Source organism: Squalius cephalus (genome assembly GCF_949319135.1).
Source record: "Squalius cephalus genome assembly, chromosome: 19".
NCBI classification, from domain to species: Eukaryota; Metazoa; Chordata; class Actinopteri; order Cypriniformes; family Leuciscidae; genus Squalius; species Squalius cephalus.
The window spans coordinates 34951668-34969471 of NC_137140.1; the positions used below are offsets into that span (position 1 = coordinate 34951668).

A 17804-nucleotide genomic window follows, 5' to 3' on the forward strand; every position below is an offset into this window, starting at 1 on the left:
ATTAATGTACATATATTAATTAATGGCATACATATATTTCATATTTTTTTTAATTCATCACTTAATTTTTTTATAAATTAATATTAATGTATAATATTAATTCAATAATATTTAAGTTTATAAATGTATATACATTTATACAATTTATTATTTATTTAATTTAATTAGTTTTAATTGATCAATTAGTTCATCATTCATAATTCAACACTTAATTTTTTTATAAATTAATATTAATGTATAATATTAAGTAAATTAATAAATATAAATTTATAAAATGTATTATTTATACATGTAATATATGTATTAATTATAAATTCAAAAATGATATAAATGAGTACTAATGTAGTTTTTATTCATCACTTAATTTTCATTAGTTTGTTTGTATGTTTCTGTAATAAGCATTTCACCTGTAGTTTTTATGACTTTGATCAAGACTCTTGACTTTGAATAAAAGCATCAAATAACTACAGAGTTACCAGCACTAATACATCCATATTTATTCTGTGAAAATACAAAATAAAATCATGTACATTTTATTTACAGCCTTTTGTACATATAATATATTGTATTTATATCAGCGTTGCCATGTTAAACACTCCAGCAGCACGAGATCTTCATCTTCCCGTCCGGTCTCACGGCATCAAACCACGCGATTCGCACTGAATGCTTAAGACATTTCCTTTTAAATACATCAGTGTTCGTGTGAATCACCAAAATGACACATAATAATCAAACACCTTGAGCAAATTCATGTCACTTTTCAGTCATCCAGTCTTTAAATGTCGAGATACTGTTCGCTGGAGCGGGTCTGTGTGTGAGCGGTTCTCCCTCGGGTCCGGTTCTGCCCGGCACTGATCTCACATCAGCTCAGTTAAGGCTCATATATATAGAAACATATAAATACGCACGCGTTTAACCTGAAAACTCTGGAATGACTGAAGAAGTGAACACACATGCTCAAGGCCACATATATAATGACTAACAGCACTTTGTTATTAACAGTACAAACCTCATCAGATTGAAAGCAAAGGGTTAAATAAATAAAAAACACGTCTAAAATACTGCAGATCGGCACGAGATGTGGAATGCGTTTAATCGCTCTCAGAAACGGCACTAATCAGTGAATGTTTGTCGTACAGGCCATGAACTTTAACCTCATCTGAGCAGGTTCATGAAGCTGAGTATGTATTAACCCTCACAATTTATACTTGAGGTACAAAAAAAAAAAAAAAAAAAAGCATAGTTATCAGAAGAAATAATGCGATGTTTAGCATGTTTATTGCTACAACGCATAGTACAAGAACATGGCGAAGCTGCCATTCATTAATAATCGCAGTTTAGGTTAAATGTGTCCAGCATCTGGATTGGGTTTTTTGGGTTCTGGTGCCAATCCGGTGCCGGACAGAGACCCGGACCGAGGGAGGACCTGTGCCCGCTCTACGCGACCTGTGCCCAAATCACATGACCAGACCAAATCACATGACCAGACCAAATCACATGACCAGACCAAATCACATGACCAGATCAATCACATGACCAGATCAAATCAAATCACATGACCAGATCAAATCACATGACCAGATCAAAGCTCTTTGGCTTGAAGAGAGGATTTCCCTCTGATAAGTTGCGAATAGAGTGATGTAAATCCAATTAAGTGCCTATTAACCTAATAAAACTCTAATTTATACATTACATTTAGAAGAGGTTTCTGTCATCTACAGTAAGTGTAGAACATCCTACGCTCATCTCTTCTTTAAGTATACGTCTATATTATTTCCAAAACCAGAGGTTCTCAACTGGTTGGTAACAATCTATCCATAAATAGAAAGACCTTATTCACGGCAGCGCCATCTTTGATTTATTTCAGAGGGAATGAAAGCTTTCCGAGAAATTTCAGCAGACAAAAAAAATAATTGAGACAATATGAGTTATGGAAAATAAGTGATCTAGCAGCTTTATACAGCGGATGCCACTGAACACACAGTGGGCCTCATTTATAAAACATGCACGTGTGTGTGTTCGCTAAAATCCACACGTTCATATGAATAAAAACGGTCTTTGATGTTTTCCTTGTAAAATGAACACTCGCCAAGCGCCAAATGCGAGTTTAAATCTGCGTCAGTATTTTTTGTTTTTATGGCTGGTAAGTTTGCCATTGGCAGGTGTGTGTAAAGTTGGTTTACTATGTGGAAATCTAAACACTTCTTGCCGCTTGCTGTTCTCAAGTAAAGGGTTTGGACGTTGACTAGCACGCTTTTATTAGTTAATGACATTAAAGCTGCAGTCCGTAACTTTGTTGGGTTAAAAATTATCCAAAATAAATTGAGCAAGTACATGAAAAGTGTTGAAAGCTCTCCGCTTGCCGTAGCTTGATTCAAAACGGTATGCTTGTAATGTTTTTAACTCCAGTGGGACTGGTGGATTTCCGTGGGAAATTCGAGCATGTCTTTGTGTGATTCCATCACATCCGTCCACATAAAGTAGGGCTGTCACTTTACGTTCGAAAATCGATTGCACAATCGATCGGACCAATCAACACAAGTTTCGAAAACGAAAATAGGGAATCGATTAACGGCCTTCTCTCGGAGCGCGTCCAGCTCGTCACGATACGCCCGCAGCGAACACACGTCACACAGCTGACACACACGCATAACAGCAGATTATACTTCTGCAATGTGTCTCTTTTTACTACAAAAATGTGAATTCTGCCGGTATTCAGACAGTCTCATGCACACAGACACAGATTAGGGCTACAGTCGCCTACGTAGGTGAAATTAGTACATTTCTAATGGTAAACACAGGCATGTTGAACCGGCAGTGATGTTTCTCATTGATGTTATGGCAGACCACTCTGCTTATTGTTTTTGGAGAATGCTGCACTCCTGTTTGTCATTGTGCACGAAACTTCACGCCAATAAATCATCAGGAATATTGCTGATCTTTACGTTCGTCCTAATGCCTGTTAGTTGTCCGTGGATTGGCCTAAATTTGGCGTTGAAAATGGAAACGTCTTTAGACATGGAAAATCGAGTTTACAATCGATTCAATGAACACTTATGTCTCAAAAATCGAACAGGATTTTTTACAAAAGTGACAGCCCTAGTGTAAAGTCACATCTGTCCACATAGAGAAGAGTCTCGGCTAGTCGGCGATGAGTGTGAGGATGCTGGAGATTTATAGGCTTTTCTCACAGCACTGGATATAATTAAACTGAGCAATTTGATGGCGGATCCAGAAAGGTTCAAACGACGATCACCAGCTGGAGATTCACCCGCTGTAAAACACGAAAGTCTTCGGACTTCGGAGCGGCTACAGAACAAGAGAGACTGACACCGGCCCGTGCGGAAACAAGGATAATATCGGCTTTAAATGTCACGCAATGCTGATGATGTTAACATTAACAATCTGAGAACAAAGTATAATTTGCACAGTTTGACGTGATATGATGAGCGATCGTTAGATTTAATCAGCGTGATTTACTGCAATGCTTTTTCCCCTTAGTTGCTCAGAACAAAAGTGGATCAGATTTACACATTTTCCAGTGTAAATTCCTATGTTGGTCAAACTTCCCAAAAGTATAATGTGTGATTGTGAATGCCAGGATCCACACCGGCGGCGACTGACAGACGCACGTTCTTCTCAAAACATCGGATTCATCCGCGCCGAAGCACAACCCACGTAAAGCTGATCATTCCGCGAATAACTGCAATTGCAGATTCCGAACAGAGATGGAGACAAAGAGGAGAAACTACGAACTGCAGCTTTAATTAGGTCGGCTTTACAAGGTAAAACCATTCAATTTAAACCTTTCACTTCACGTTCTCTGAATCACATGTGCGCACATTTGAGAAATGATCCTGAGATCAAATGCAGGACGGTTTCAACACAACATTTTATAAACGAGGCCCGGCGAGTGTATCGCGGTCACACGGCGCTGCTCTGAATAAGGTCTACAGGTTGTACATTTATTCAAGTCGATGAGAGCAGGAAAAACAATGAGCATTATTAAAATGCACACAATCTAATATAGACAGTCTGTCGATGAATAACCCACGTCACGTTCACATTCAGTGTGTCGTCTCAAGGCTCCTCCACTTCTCTGATTGGCTGGATGATGGTGCTGGTGGACTTGTACTGATTGATCTGATTGGCTGCGTGTGTGTTGGTGTGTTTGAGCTGTGTGTTCCTGGGGAAGCTGTTGTCGGGTTCATCTGCGTACCAGTTTTTGTCTGCAGAATGATTGACATCGTTACGGCCTGAAGCATGCTCTACACACACGGGAAAGCAGACGTTCAGCTGTGCATACTCTCGTGCATTGAGGAGTTTGGAAATGTGCAGTTCTTATAATGTACATGTTGCATTCAGGCGGACGGCTTCACTTACGGTGAAGCAAACTGGGATGATTTAAAGGGACAGTTCACCCAAAAATGAAACTTCTGTCCTCATTTACTCGCTCTCATGTTGTTCCAGACCTGTGTGAGTTTCTTTCTTCTGCTGAACACTAAAGAAGATATTCTGAAGAATGTTGGTAATCAGTTGATAGTATTTTTTTCTTCCTACTGTTGAAGTCAATGGGTGCCGAACATTCTTCAGAATATCTTCTTTAGTGTTCAGCAGAAGAAAGAAACTCACACAGGTCTGAAACAACATGAGAGTGAGTAAATGAGGACAGAAGTTTCATTTTTGGGTGAACTGTCCCTTTAATATGGAATATACTGGTAAATGCAAGTTAAATAAAGGAGTTTTTATAATCAGCAAGATTTTTTGTACACTTTTTCAGCAATATTTTGTAGGATTTCTTAATCTTGTATTTTCTTGATAATGCAAGTGTTTTTTATTTATTTTTTGTAATCATTTAATGTTTTTTTTTTTTTTTTTTGTGAAGGTATTTGAGATCAGTAGCAATCACCAATATTTTATAAGATTTCTTGATCATGTATTTATCTATAAAAACATTATATTTTGGTTAAAATAAAAAATAAAAAGCCAAATCAAGAGCAGTTCCTCCAGTGACGCTCAATATTGCTGAACATTTTCTTGTGGATTTCTTGGACATTAATAATATTGGAATACAAAAATCATTAATATTCTGTAGGATTTCTTGAACTTTTATTTTCTTGTGCATTTATCAATATAAAAAACGTAAAAAAAAAAAAAAAAAAAAAAAAAAAAAGTAGTTTCTACAGCGAAACTCTTCAGCAATATTTTGTAGGATTTCTTGAGCTCGTATTTCTTGTGCATTTATCTATGTTTGTGACTTCTTTTTTTTATTGTTTAAATGTAAATGAAGGAATTTGATTTAATTAGCATTATTTGAATATTTGAATAAAAAAAAATCAGCAATATTTTGTAGGATTTCTTGATCTTGTCTGATTCTCTAGTGCAAATGTATGACTTTTTTTTATATTATTATTTTTTTTGATGAATGCATTTGAGATCATTTGCAATGTAGGGACTTTTTAAAATGATTTCATTGTAATCATGCTCAAATGTTTGGAAATCAAAACCATGCAAACTACATAGGAAGAATGTGCTACAGGACTACACACACGCTAGCTCAGTCTCTACAGACGGTCACCATGGTAAAAGCATTGTGTTATGGAGCTCGTATGTATCAAGACAACGACTGAAGGAAAGCAGATCTCCTGAATCTAGAGAAGACACATGCACTGCACACATGACCTTCAGAACGGCCAAAAAAAGCGGCTTTACTTTCAGTTAGAAAGCAAAGAATCAATGCCGGCGTGACGGTTTGAATGCACGAGTTTTCAGCTCATAACCATCAGAATTATGAGAGATGGTTGCAATAATGACATGCATTTATTTCCATACCTGAGACCCCTCTATTCGTCCTGGGCGCACTTTAGGTAAAGAAAGGTACAGGTAAATGGTGTAAGTGGAAACATCCTGATTCTCTGATGCAACTCAATCATCTTATGCATATATATAGATAACACTTTACAATAAGGTTCATTAGTTAATGTATTAACTAACATGAACTAACAATGAGCAAAACATTTTTATTAATTTTTGTTAATTAAAATCCAGCTGTTCATTGTTTGTTCATGTTAGTTCACAGTGCATTAACTAATGTTAACAAATATAATCTTTTATTAATGCTGCAGAAGTACTGTTCATTCGTAGTTCATGTTAACTAAGGTAGTTAACTAATGTTAACTAATGAACCTTATTGTAAAGTGTTACATATGTATATATATATATGCACGTGTTTAAAAAAATGCATTTGTGCTTACGTTAAAGATCATTTAAAATGTCACTGAGCTGAGGTTCTGAGTGTTTTAAAAGCAAAGACTTCACATCATTAATACAGAATTTTTTTATTATTATGTTTAAGATGTCGCATACACTAGTTCATTATAATCATATAAGAAAAATCTCTTACACTTGATATTGAGAGAATCAAAACTTTGGTGTGAGCATGTTACTATAGCAATGAACGTGAATTAAACAGAGAAAGCAAACAAACGTCCCGCTTGCGTCTTTACAAAAACTCCTCAGACATCGCAGCATTCTTATATATTAGGTTGTACCAACCAAACTGGACATCAAGTTCAGTCCAAAAGTGTTTAACAGCCTTAGAAATATTGAAAGTGGAAGATAAAACATTTGTGAGAAGCGCTAGCTCTTAATAGCACAGAAACATCTGAGCATGAGCTTTAAGCCAACATCCCGGGAACAACGCTCGATTTCCCATCGCGAGACGTCCGATCTGCCCGACCAATGATCATTCCTCAGTGTGTGTCCGTCAGGTTCAGTTCAGGTCGGGTTTTTAAATCACAATTAACCTGTCACTAACCTGACTATAAAACCTGGTCAGGAAACATGAGTGACGTTTTGCCAAAAAGCGCATGTTTCACACAGCGGCAAACGTAAAAGCACGTCTTCATGCATATGCTATGCGTTTCTGTCAAGGCTGATCATGTGATTATACTCTCATTCTGTCATCCGTCGTCTCAAGAAGGCAGTGAATCGAACAGAAAAATACTAACATTCTTTATGAGCACATACAGTATATTAATGTATGAATACAGTGAGTCCAAACGCTGAAAAATCGTACATGTTTTAATAATATTTCAGATTCTGCAATATTTAGAGGTCAATAATCAAAAAAACAAATTTTTATTAGTCTTTATTAGTCGGTTTTCATTCGTCAACCTTTATATTTTTATATTTATAATATCTATTGTTCATTTATTTTATGGATCTGTAATTTATTGAATTAAACACATTTTTCTCTATTGCAAGAATCCATGAAATGTTTGTTTGACATCGTTTCAGTTGTGAATCTAAAGTTAGTATAAATGTTTTAATTGCAAACGTTTATTAAAAAAATTCCCTGCAAATTATAGATCATTTTTATGATTTATTGACTTCAGACTTCAGATCTGTTCACTTTATTTGTCATTTTTCATTCGTCGTCCTTCATATATTTTTTTAAATTTATATTTCAAATATATATTGTTAATTAATTTTTTATCTATGAATTATACAGATTTTTCTCTATTGCAAAAATACATTAAATGTTTTACATAATGTGTTGTGAATCAAAATCTAAATCGCAAATTGCAAAGTTTATTTCAATTTTGACTGCAATTTATCTGATCAAAAAAATGTAATATTATTTATTCAATAAAAAATGAATATAACATTTGTTATTGACTTGTAATATTTCAATTTAATGTATAATTAATTGACAAGCGTCAGCCGTTTGGAGCTCACTGTACGGTGATCTGAGACAGGAACATTAGGAAGGCGTGATGCGTTCACTCGTCAGGTCCGGTGTCGTGAGAGTCGAGGGTTAAAGTGCAGTTAAAGTGCAAAGTGGTAAAACTGATGAATCGACCCGACACAGTGTTACCCGTGAAAGACATACTAATCATCCCACAAGTTTCTCGTGTAAACGGTGGCCGGTGCTTTACACAGATGCAACATCTATAATGCTAAGTAAACATTTGATACGTCTGAAGTAAAAAAATAAAGTCCGTAATTTGCGTTTCGATACACCGACCCGTGTGATGATGAGTCCGTGTCGTCACACGCTCAAACAGGCACAGCTCGAACGCTTACAGAGGAACGTACTTCTGTTTGTCCCGCTGGTCCCGGCTCCGGCTCCGGCCCGGTCGAGTGGAGGATGGGATGGACTGGCCCGACGGGCTCTTCTTGCTGGGGAAGTTGGTGGAGTTGGTGGACAGGTTCTGGCGGGTCTGGCCGGCGTTGTGGTCGAATTGCATCAGGCAGAAGATCAGATCTGTAGGCACCAGCTCAAAGTCGTACGGAGGGTTCGTGATCACGTATCTGTGACGAGACAAACAAACGTTCACACACCACTGCCAATACTTACAGCCGACACCAAACGAGTGAGTGAAGAAAGGAATCTACTGAAGAAAAGAGGAATAACTTGCTCATATGTGTGACCCTGGACCACAAAACCAGTCACATGGGAACATTTTTTGACATTGAGATTTATACATCATCTGAAGCTGAATAAATAAGCTTTACATTGATGTATGGTTTGTTAGGATAGGACAATATTTGGTTGAGAAACAACTATTGTAAATCTGGAATCTGAGGGTGCAAAAAAATGGAAACATTGAGAAAATCTCCTTTAAAGTTCTACATTTATGTTGGCGATTGTGCAGCATTCACTCACAGAAACACATGTTTTATATATTTACGGTAGGAAATTTACTAAATATCTTTGTGGAACATGATCTTTACTGAATATCCTCATGATTTTTGGCATAAAAGAAAAATTGATCATTTTGACCCATGCAATGTATTGTTGGCTATTATTACCCGTGCGACTCGAGACTGGTGACGTGATCCAGGGTCACATATAAGCAAAAGTTTTGAAAGAAATTAAAACTTTTATTCAGCAAGGAAGCATTAAATTGATCAAAAGTTGATTTTGCATTGTTATAAAAAATCTGTTTCTAACATTATTTTGATGGTCCCCTTCAGACATTCGGCTGAATATACTGTAACTTATTCTCCTAATCTGAACCCAAACAAACAGGCTACTAATACTCTGAGTTAGTGGACATGTAGCTTCAACGTTACTTATAGGGTGTGTTCAGTTCGCTTGGCTCGTTTGCTCCAGACAAAATAACAAACAAAAAAACATTTAGTCCTGGTCCGCTTAGCGTTCACATTGGCATTTTAACACTGAGCCTAAGGCATAGGGATATGTTCACAACCTGATTGGTCGGTTTTTAATTACGTGTTGTATCCAAAACAATGGTGTGTTCTGGGATAAATGCGCTCGTTGTGTGTGCGTAGCCTACATATATGATGGTATTTTGACCAGCTGAGAACTTGTGAAGAGCTTATAAAGTGTGTAAAGGAGTCAAAACAGCGGCAGGAATCCCTCCATCACACACACACACACACAGTTCTGATGCCTCATGATGAACATCATGATTATGACGAGAAAAACGGTCTATTCTGTTCTATTTAGGGTCGCATCTTGTGATATCACGTCCTGCTTTTGGTTTGTTCACATGTCTTTGGTCCATGTTGTGTTCAGATTCAGTCAAACCGCACCAGAGTTGGTTTGGAAGTGAACTGAGACCCATGTTTCCAGCGTCTCGGTCCGCTTGTTTGGTGCGCTCCAGGGTTCAGACGGCAGCGCTCACTCTTACCGCACTAACAGAGCAATCGCAGAAGAGTTCGTTTTAATCCAACCAAACATGCCAAGAGTGAACACACCCATGGATAACAGAATATCTACAGGAGACCATCAAAATAAAGTGTTCCTCAAATAAATGCTGTTCTTTTGAACTCTCTATTCATCAAAGAATCCTGAAAAACACAAAAATATGAAGCAGCACAACTGTTTTTAACATTGATAATAATCATAAATGTTTCTTGAGCATCAAATCATCATATTATACTGATTTCTGAAGGATCATGTGACACTGAAGACTGGAGTAATGATGCTTTGATCACAGGAATAAATTACACTTTACTATATATTCACATAGAAAACAGCTGATTTAAATTGTAATAATATTTCACAATATTACTGTGTTTTAGATCAAATAAAAGGGACTCTTTCAAAAACGCAAAAAAATTGTTTAAATATTACATACAAAACAAATAGACTTGTGTTCCCTCACCGTTTGGTGCACTGACTGGGTGATCCCAGGTGTGCGTCTCTTAATCGGTAGATCCCAAAACACAACATGTTGTACGTCTTTAATGCTTTACAGAATAAATCTCCATAACAGCCACCATCCTGAAAAACAAAAACACATAAACATCATATGCTGCTACTAAACTGAGAGAGGAACAGTTTTAGTATTTTACTATCAAGCCTCCAAACATCCAATCACATCCTCTGACGCCAATTTTGTGTTGCACGTCGAGGGATTTATTCGATAAATGTGTTTTTATCATAGCTTATCCGTTTGTCTTCTGATTGGATAAAACATTATCCACCTCAATTAAGCATATACGAATGCACATTTGTGGAGCTCAACTTTATTTCTAGAGCACTTTCAAAAACCACAATGGGTATTAATGTGCTGTACATAAAAATAACAAAAATAAACAAATACATACAACCAAAAATACATACGATTTACAACACATTATTAAAAGCTGAGGAAAATAGAAAAAGAACATTTAATCAGAAAAAGCTCTATCACCTCTACATTTCAAGCGCGATCGGGGAACCGTCCTTTTCCATCCAGCGTTTCTTAAGCAATATCCCAAAATTTGCATAAAAATATATGGATGGAAACATGGCTACTGGTTCAAACCCTGTTCTGAGACACTGGATGTCACATAAACATGAATAATCCTGAAGGCGTCTCACCCCCAGGTCAGCGAAGGGTCCGTCGTAGAGCGCCAGCTGAGCGACCCGGCACCGGTCTCGGTTGGCCAGAGTTTGAGGAGTGCTGTAACCTCCTCTCAGAGCGTTCTCCTCCGCCAGCAAACCCTCCAGCTCCGGTGTGGCACCTCCCGTCACCAGCGTCCGGATCAGAGTCAGGATATTGTCATTGAAGTACGTCTGAGAGCGAAAGACATACGGAAGCATTAAAGAGATAGTTCACTTAAAAATGAAAATAAGCCCATGATTTACTCACCCTGAAGCCATCCTAGGTGTATATGACATTCTTCTTTCAGACGAATACAATCAGAGTTATGATGGATAGATGCACTTTTATGATGGACAGATGCACTTTTATGATGCATAGATGCACTTTTATGGATAAATGCACTTTTATGATGGATAAATGCACTTTTATGATGGATAGATGCACTTTTATGATGGACAGATGCACTTTTATGATGGACAGATGCACTTTTATGGATAAATGCACTTTAATGATGGATAGATGCACTTTTATGATGGATAAATGCACTTTTATGATGGATAGATGCACTTTTATGATGGATAAATGCACTTTTATGATGGATAGATGCACTTTTATGATGGATAGATGCACTTTTATGATGGATAAATGCACTTTTATGATGGATGGATGCACTTTTATGATGGATAGATGCACTTTAATGATGCATAGATGCACTTTTATGATGCATAGATGCACTTTTATGATGGATAAATGCACTTTTATGATGGATAGATGCACTTTTATGATGGATAGATGCACTTTTATGATGGATAGATGCACTTTTATGGACAGATGCACTTTTATGATGGACAGATGCACTTATGATGGACAGATGCACTTTTATCATGGATAGATGCACTTTTATGATGGATAGATGCACTTTTATGGACTTCAAAAAAGAAACAGCCATTCACTGCCATTATAAAGCTTGGAAGAGCCAGGAAATTTTTTAATATAACTCTGATTGTATTCGTCTGAAAGAAGAATGTCATATTCAACTCGGATGGCCTGGGGATGAGTAAATCATGGGCTAATTTTCATTTTTGGGTGAACTATCCCTTTAAAGATGCAGGACAGCGCTTGAGGTCTGAGTGTTTTCAGTGAGACTTACAGCACTCATTAATGAATCCAACACACTGACGGCAAACGCCGTTCCACAGGCGAAGGGTTGTGTGAGATACAGCTCTGTGTCGGGGTCATCGTCATCATCCTGGTCCAGAAACTGGACGTTTGAGTCGTTCACTGCAGACACACACACACACACTGATTGTTAGGAATGCAATTACTGTATTTAAGTGAGGATTATTATTAAAGAATATTCACAGGAAATAACAGGACAACACAGGGTCAAAAATGAACACTTTTCGGAGTAACTTTTATCAGTGCAGTGGCTGGTAGATTTAATAAGAACTTTATTAGAAGAACAACAGCCAAAAAAAAAGAGAAGAAAAAAAGAATCCTGTCTAGTTAATGTTTTTCTCCACACCTTCAGAACTTCTGATGAAACCTGCCCAAAATAAGTCTGATCATGGATCATGAGTCATGTTTCAGCACAAAATTAAACTAAAATAAAAAACACATTTAAAAATACATATTGCACAAAGATGGACCATTTTATGACTTTTTTGTTTTATAATTTTTTTTATGACAATCCCCCCGAATACGAATTCTCATTACTTTTCCAGTCACAATTTAAGTCAGAAATTTTAGATTAAATTTAATACAATTATTTTTTATTTGCATTTGTTGAACTGCATAAAATAATTATTTTACCACCAGCTGTGTCACTTAAGCAATCTGTTACCTTGGTATCAGGAAAATGTGAGTAAAATGTTTTGGTGAGTAAATGAAATAGACCAGGTAAGTGGCTGGTAAATGTAATACAACTTTACTAGAAGTAAAATGGTAAGAATAATAGCATAGAAGAACAATAAAGCTTATCTAAATGTTCTACTTTTTATCCAGACCTTCTTAAAGCAACATGATGTTATGATGTGTATTAATGGATGAGTCTGATATAACAAGTCTATATTAGATATATATATATATAATACAAATAATGCAAAATGCAGTTTCATGGTCAGTTAAAAAACATTTATTGCCAGAAAATATTGTCAATTCATTGGCAGAAGTGGCAGGAAGTTCATTTTGGACCCTGAACTCGTGTGTTTCCAGTCTGAGACTCAGAAACGGAGTGACGGATTATTTTATTAAAGACAGCTGATTAGCAGTTTGACAGGAAGGACCAGCGTCTCACCACACAAAAACACACAGGACTCACAGCATGCGAAAGTCACACACGGCGATCATGCAAAAACACCCTCATAAAGCAACAGAGTGCATGAAAAGAAAAACTGAAGCACTGACAGAACCAAAGGAATAAAGTCTAAAGGATGAGAAATGAAGCACGTGTTTCCGGTGAGCGCCCGTCAGCGGGTCTTACCCAGCTCAGTTATCATTGGGATGTTGTTTCCGCTGCTCTTGTCCTGGCTCAGAGAAACCAGGGGCAGCAACTTGTCTGTTTTAGCTATCAGCATAAAACAACCAGTTACCATAGCAGCTAGTTACCAGAAAGCCAGAAACTAGCTTCAACATGACTTCTAGCAACTTACCAAAACCACCAGTTACTAAAACAGCCATTTACGCAAGCGTTTTTGGGTCAGTGAGACTTTTTCACAGGTTTCCATTTGTTAACATTAGTAAACATATCCTAAGAATTAACAATAAATTCTAAAGCATTTATTAATCTTAGTTAATGTTAATGTCAACATTTATTAATACATTATTAAAATGTAAAGTTTTACCTGGTTATATTATTTAATGGATTAATAAATACTGGAACAAATGTATTGCTCATTGTTAGTTAATGTTATGGTAAAGTGTTACAGATTTAAAAAAAATACAATAAAACAGTAATATTGTGAAATATTATTACTATTTAAAATAAGTGTATTCTGTGTTAATATATAGTGAAATCCAATTTATTCCTGTGATCAAAGCTGAATGTTCAGCATCATTACTCCAGTCTTCAGTGTCACATGATCCTTCAGAAATCAGAATAATATGATGATTTGATGCTCAAGAAACATTTATGATTATTATCAATGTTAAAAACAGTTCATATTTTTGTGTGGAAACTGTGATACATTTTATTTTTCAGGATTCTTTGATGAATAAAAAAGTTCAAAAGAACTGCATTTATTAGAAATAGAAACTTTTGTAACATTATAAAAGTATTTGTTGTCACTCTTGATCAATTGAATGTGTCCTTGCTGAGTAAGAGTGTGTGAAAGGTTGAAATGTGAGTCTCACCGAGCTCAGTGATGATGGGAATGTTTGCTCCTGTGGTTATGGACGCCTGTCGTACCAGTCCGTGGACAGGACTGTTCTCCGGAGAGGAGCGATCCATTCCGGGAGGAGTGAAACCTGGAGCAGGAACACGACAGAAGAACAACTATCAGTTACAAACAAAACCATTCCACTCCTTTCTGACTGTCTGTTTGGATTTCACTGCAAAACAATATTTTCTCACTCATTAGTTTTGTTCTGATAAAGTTAGTCTCCTAAAAGAAAGAATCGATTCTGAACTGAAACGAGTCGTCAGTAATTCAGTCTCACTGCTGAACCTACGTGGGTTTGTAACTAATTTGCATAATGTCAGCCTCTGGTCTTGATTGGCTGAGCAGCGTCTCTTAGCCCCGCCCTCAAACACTGTAGTGTATCTGAGACTGGAAGAGTTTGGTTCGTGTTGTTCATGTGGAGAAGACGCTGTTTTCTGAGATCGATACAGTAAAACCCACACCATCCTCACTGTTCGTATCACTGTGATCAAGAGCTGAGATTCAGATATGATAATGAGCGTTTGCTTTCTGACCAATCACAGCAGAGAGCTCTCAGAGAGGCGGGGTTTAGAGAGACTGAATCTGCAGACGAAGCGTTTCAGACACTGAGAGAAAAGAGCTGATGCTGCAATGATTATTATGAGAATATTAAAGTGTTTTAGACCTTAAATGCATGCAAACATGTTGTTGGAGACTCTAAAACAACATTAGGAACCTTTAAAGTAGCATAACAGGGGCACTTTAAGATATTAAGTCTTGCATGAAAATGAAGTGAATTTATGCTTAAAATAAGAACAAATGATCTTGTTTTCCCTTTGAATCCAATCCCGCTGTCAGATATTTGTTCTTGCTTTAAGCATAAACTCACTATCTTAAATCTCAATATCTCAAGTAAATTCTATTTTATTAGACGTATATGTAATGGAAAGCAAGACATATGTTCCGCATTGTATTGTTCTGACGGGCCGGTCCCGCCATTACCTTGAGAGTTGGCCTGCAGAAGTCCAATACTGTCATCGAACAGCATAGACTTGATGTTGAGAGACGCCAGAATACATTCCTTATCCTGCAGAGAGGCGTCGTCGATATTGTTCTGATTGGCTGACAGGATGACGCACATGTCACACAAGTTGATGTTGACGGCTCTCAGATCGGCCCGGCTCAGCGGAGTGCCCTGAACGAGTGACAGGCATCAGAAACACGCCGATGTACGCCATCACTGGTTTAGCAGAGAGAGACGCCACTCACCGGCAAGATGGAGACTTTGGGGAAGTTGTGTAGCGTCTCCCACTCTCTCTTCAGGTACTCCAGAGACCCCACGAACACGATGGGCTTCAGCTCATGATAATGGAAGTTACTGGCTCTCAGAGGCATCACCAGGTTACGCAGACCAATCAGGGCCGACTTCACATCCCCGAATATACAAACCACCACGTGACCACTCAAAACGGTCATCGCTGCCTCGCTCCGAGTCTGAGAGAGAAGAACACACAAATATGAGTGATAACGGACCTCACCAACACTAGTCTGGCACCGTTAATAATGAAAACTACTGAAAAAACATTTAGGTTAATTGAAATAATATAAATGTTAAATTAAATTAAATATTAAAAAGTTTCAGTTATACTTTCAGCAAACTGCCAAAGCAACATTTCTCATTTTCATTTAGTTGAAAACTGAAATAAAAAATAAATAAACAAAAATACTCAAAATTATTCAAACTTATAACGTTATACTTTGAGTAAATATTTCAGTTAGTTGGCAAGGCAACATTTGTAATTTTCGTTTAGTTTGTTGAAGAACTAAAATCAATAACAGTAAAACTGAAAATAACTAAACTAAAACAAATGTAAAAAAAAAACTGTATATGCATATTTTTCATTAAAAAAAGTAATTAAACTGACAAAAACACAATCAAATTATTAAAACTTATACTTTGAGTAAAGATTTCAGTTTGTTGGTAAGGCAACATTTGTAAATCATTTGAAAATGACTAAAACAAATACATTCTGACAAAAACACAATAAAATAATGAAGTCATACAATATTTTAGTTAGCTGCCTAGATTAAGGTAGCATATCTAATTTCCATTTAGTTTAGGTTAAAGTACTAAAATTACTTAAACTAAAATTATTAAAAACTAAAAATAACTAAACTAAAGCATAAAAAATCTAAAATATACAAAAAAGTCTAATTTAAAATATTAATAAATAAAATCTAATATAAAATATGATACAATAACACTGGTCTGACATCTAAATATTGGAAAAGTAGCAGTTCTGCTGTTGTAAAATGTCATTTCACTCAATTCTGTTTTGTAATGTCCTGATTGTCTCACCAGGAGGACCTTCTCGATGTCTTTTGATGGACACCAGTGAAACATTCCTGTAGAATCATATTTCTTTATGTTCTCATCCATTGTTTCCATCTGATCGTGTCCTGGGACCAGCAACGGGTCATGCCTGAAATAAACAAACCACAAAAAACATTGAAAAGTTAAAACACCTACATCTACATCTTGACCAAATTCATGTTCCGGTTCCATTTGTAACAAGACCAATGACACGCTTTAGCCTTTATAAATCATACATTTGAGGAGAATGCATTGGATCCTGGGAAGCACGGCTCGTGTTACAGGACATGATGGAGAACAGGGAGTCTCAGGGACGTTTGATTTGCACATTAAAGAGGTGAAGGTTTCAGCAGATGTCAGAGAGCTTTTCCATCCGTCAGACACAGCTGGCTGATGTGACTTTATTTTCAGTCTGTCTCCCCTCCATCATCAGGCCATTAGAGTCTGAGCTGTAGACGGCTCTCTTCTCTTCCTCCAGCTCTCTGTCCATCAAATGTAATGCCCACCGTGACAGCGAAACCACGCAGTCAGCAGAGACGCCACAGCGCGGGCAAAACACACACTTTCCCTGTCCTGATGTCCATTCAAGGGTTAATATTAAAAATCCGTCAAGAACATGAGTCATGTTTAAAAAAAAAAAAAAAAAAAAAGACAAAAAAATATATTTTGCACACCTAAAATTTATATCATATAATAAATATTATCACATTATTTTATGACAATTAACCTCTCAAAAACTAATTCACATTACTTTTCCAATTACAATATTACAATATTATAAAAAACTCTACATTCATTTATAATAAATAAATAAATTTATTATAAATTAATGTATAGTTTTTTACATTAAATGTATCAATATAATACATTTATAGTATTGTTGTTATATAGCAAAAAATTCAATGAAAATTATTATTTATTATTATTGTGTTACTAAACCAATCATTTACCTTGGTAACAACTTGAACAGTAACAATTTTGTTAAGTCATTTAGATTTTATTTTCTCATTTAAAAAAGTTTCAAAATGAGCTTATCGTGAAAATAATGTCACAAAGCACAACAATTGTTCAGTGGTGTTTTCATGTTCAAGGACTTTTAGTTTGCCTTCATTATTTCCTGTTTCATTGTTTCTAGCACGTTTATCATTGGTTGTCATGGTTACTTTTTCATTGATTTCACACACCTGTTCCTTGTTTTTGACTCTTAGTTAGTTGTGTAGGCCTAAA

The 17804-nt window shown here is 36.4% G+C and overlaps 1 protein-coding gene across 8 annotated transcripts in view; it reads right to left on the reverse strand.

Moving 5' to 3' along the window:
• Nucleotides 1–480: 480 nt before the first annotated feature.
• kcnma1b (potassium large conductance calcium-activated channel, subfamily M, alpha member 1b) overlaps nt 481–17804 on the reverse strand; it is a 99850-nt gene continuing 82526 nt past the window's right edge. For 6 of the 8 annotated variants that reach the window (XM_079851159.1, XM_079851160.1, XM_079851166.1 and 3 more), the window contains 11 exons: nt 16563–16686; nt 15473–15697; nt 15206–15398; nt 14196–14309; nt 13327–13410; nt 11995–12125; nt 10841–11035; nt 10140–10258; nt 8101–8316; nt 5833–5861; nt 481–4229 (listed from right to left, as the gene is read on the reverse strand). In XM_079851159.1, coding sequence (XP_079707285.1) covers nt 4081–4229; nt 5833–5861; nt 8101–8316; nt 10140–10258; nt 10841–11035; nt 11995–12125; nt 13327–13410; nt 14196–14309; nt 15206–15398; nt 15473–15697; nt 16563–16686 — 1579 coding nt within the window. In that variant the 3' untranslated portion in view covers nt 481–4080. The remainder of the gene's footprint in view (nt 4230–5832; nt 5862–8100; nt 8317–10139; nt 10259–10840; nt 11036–11994; nt 12126–13326; nt 13411–14195; nt 14310–15205; nt 15399–15472; nt 15698–16562; nt 16687–17804) is intronic. The other 2 variants (XM_079851164.1, XM_079851163.1) reach the window with 1 other exon arrangement.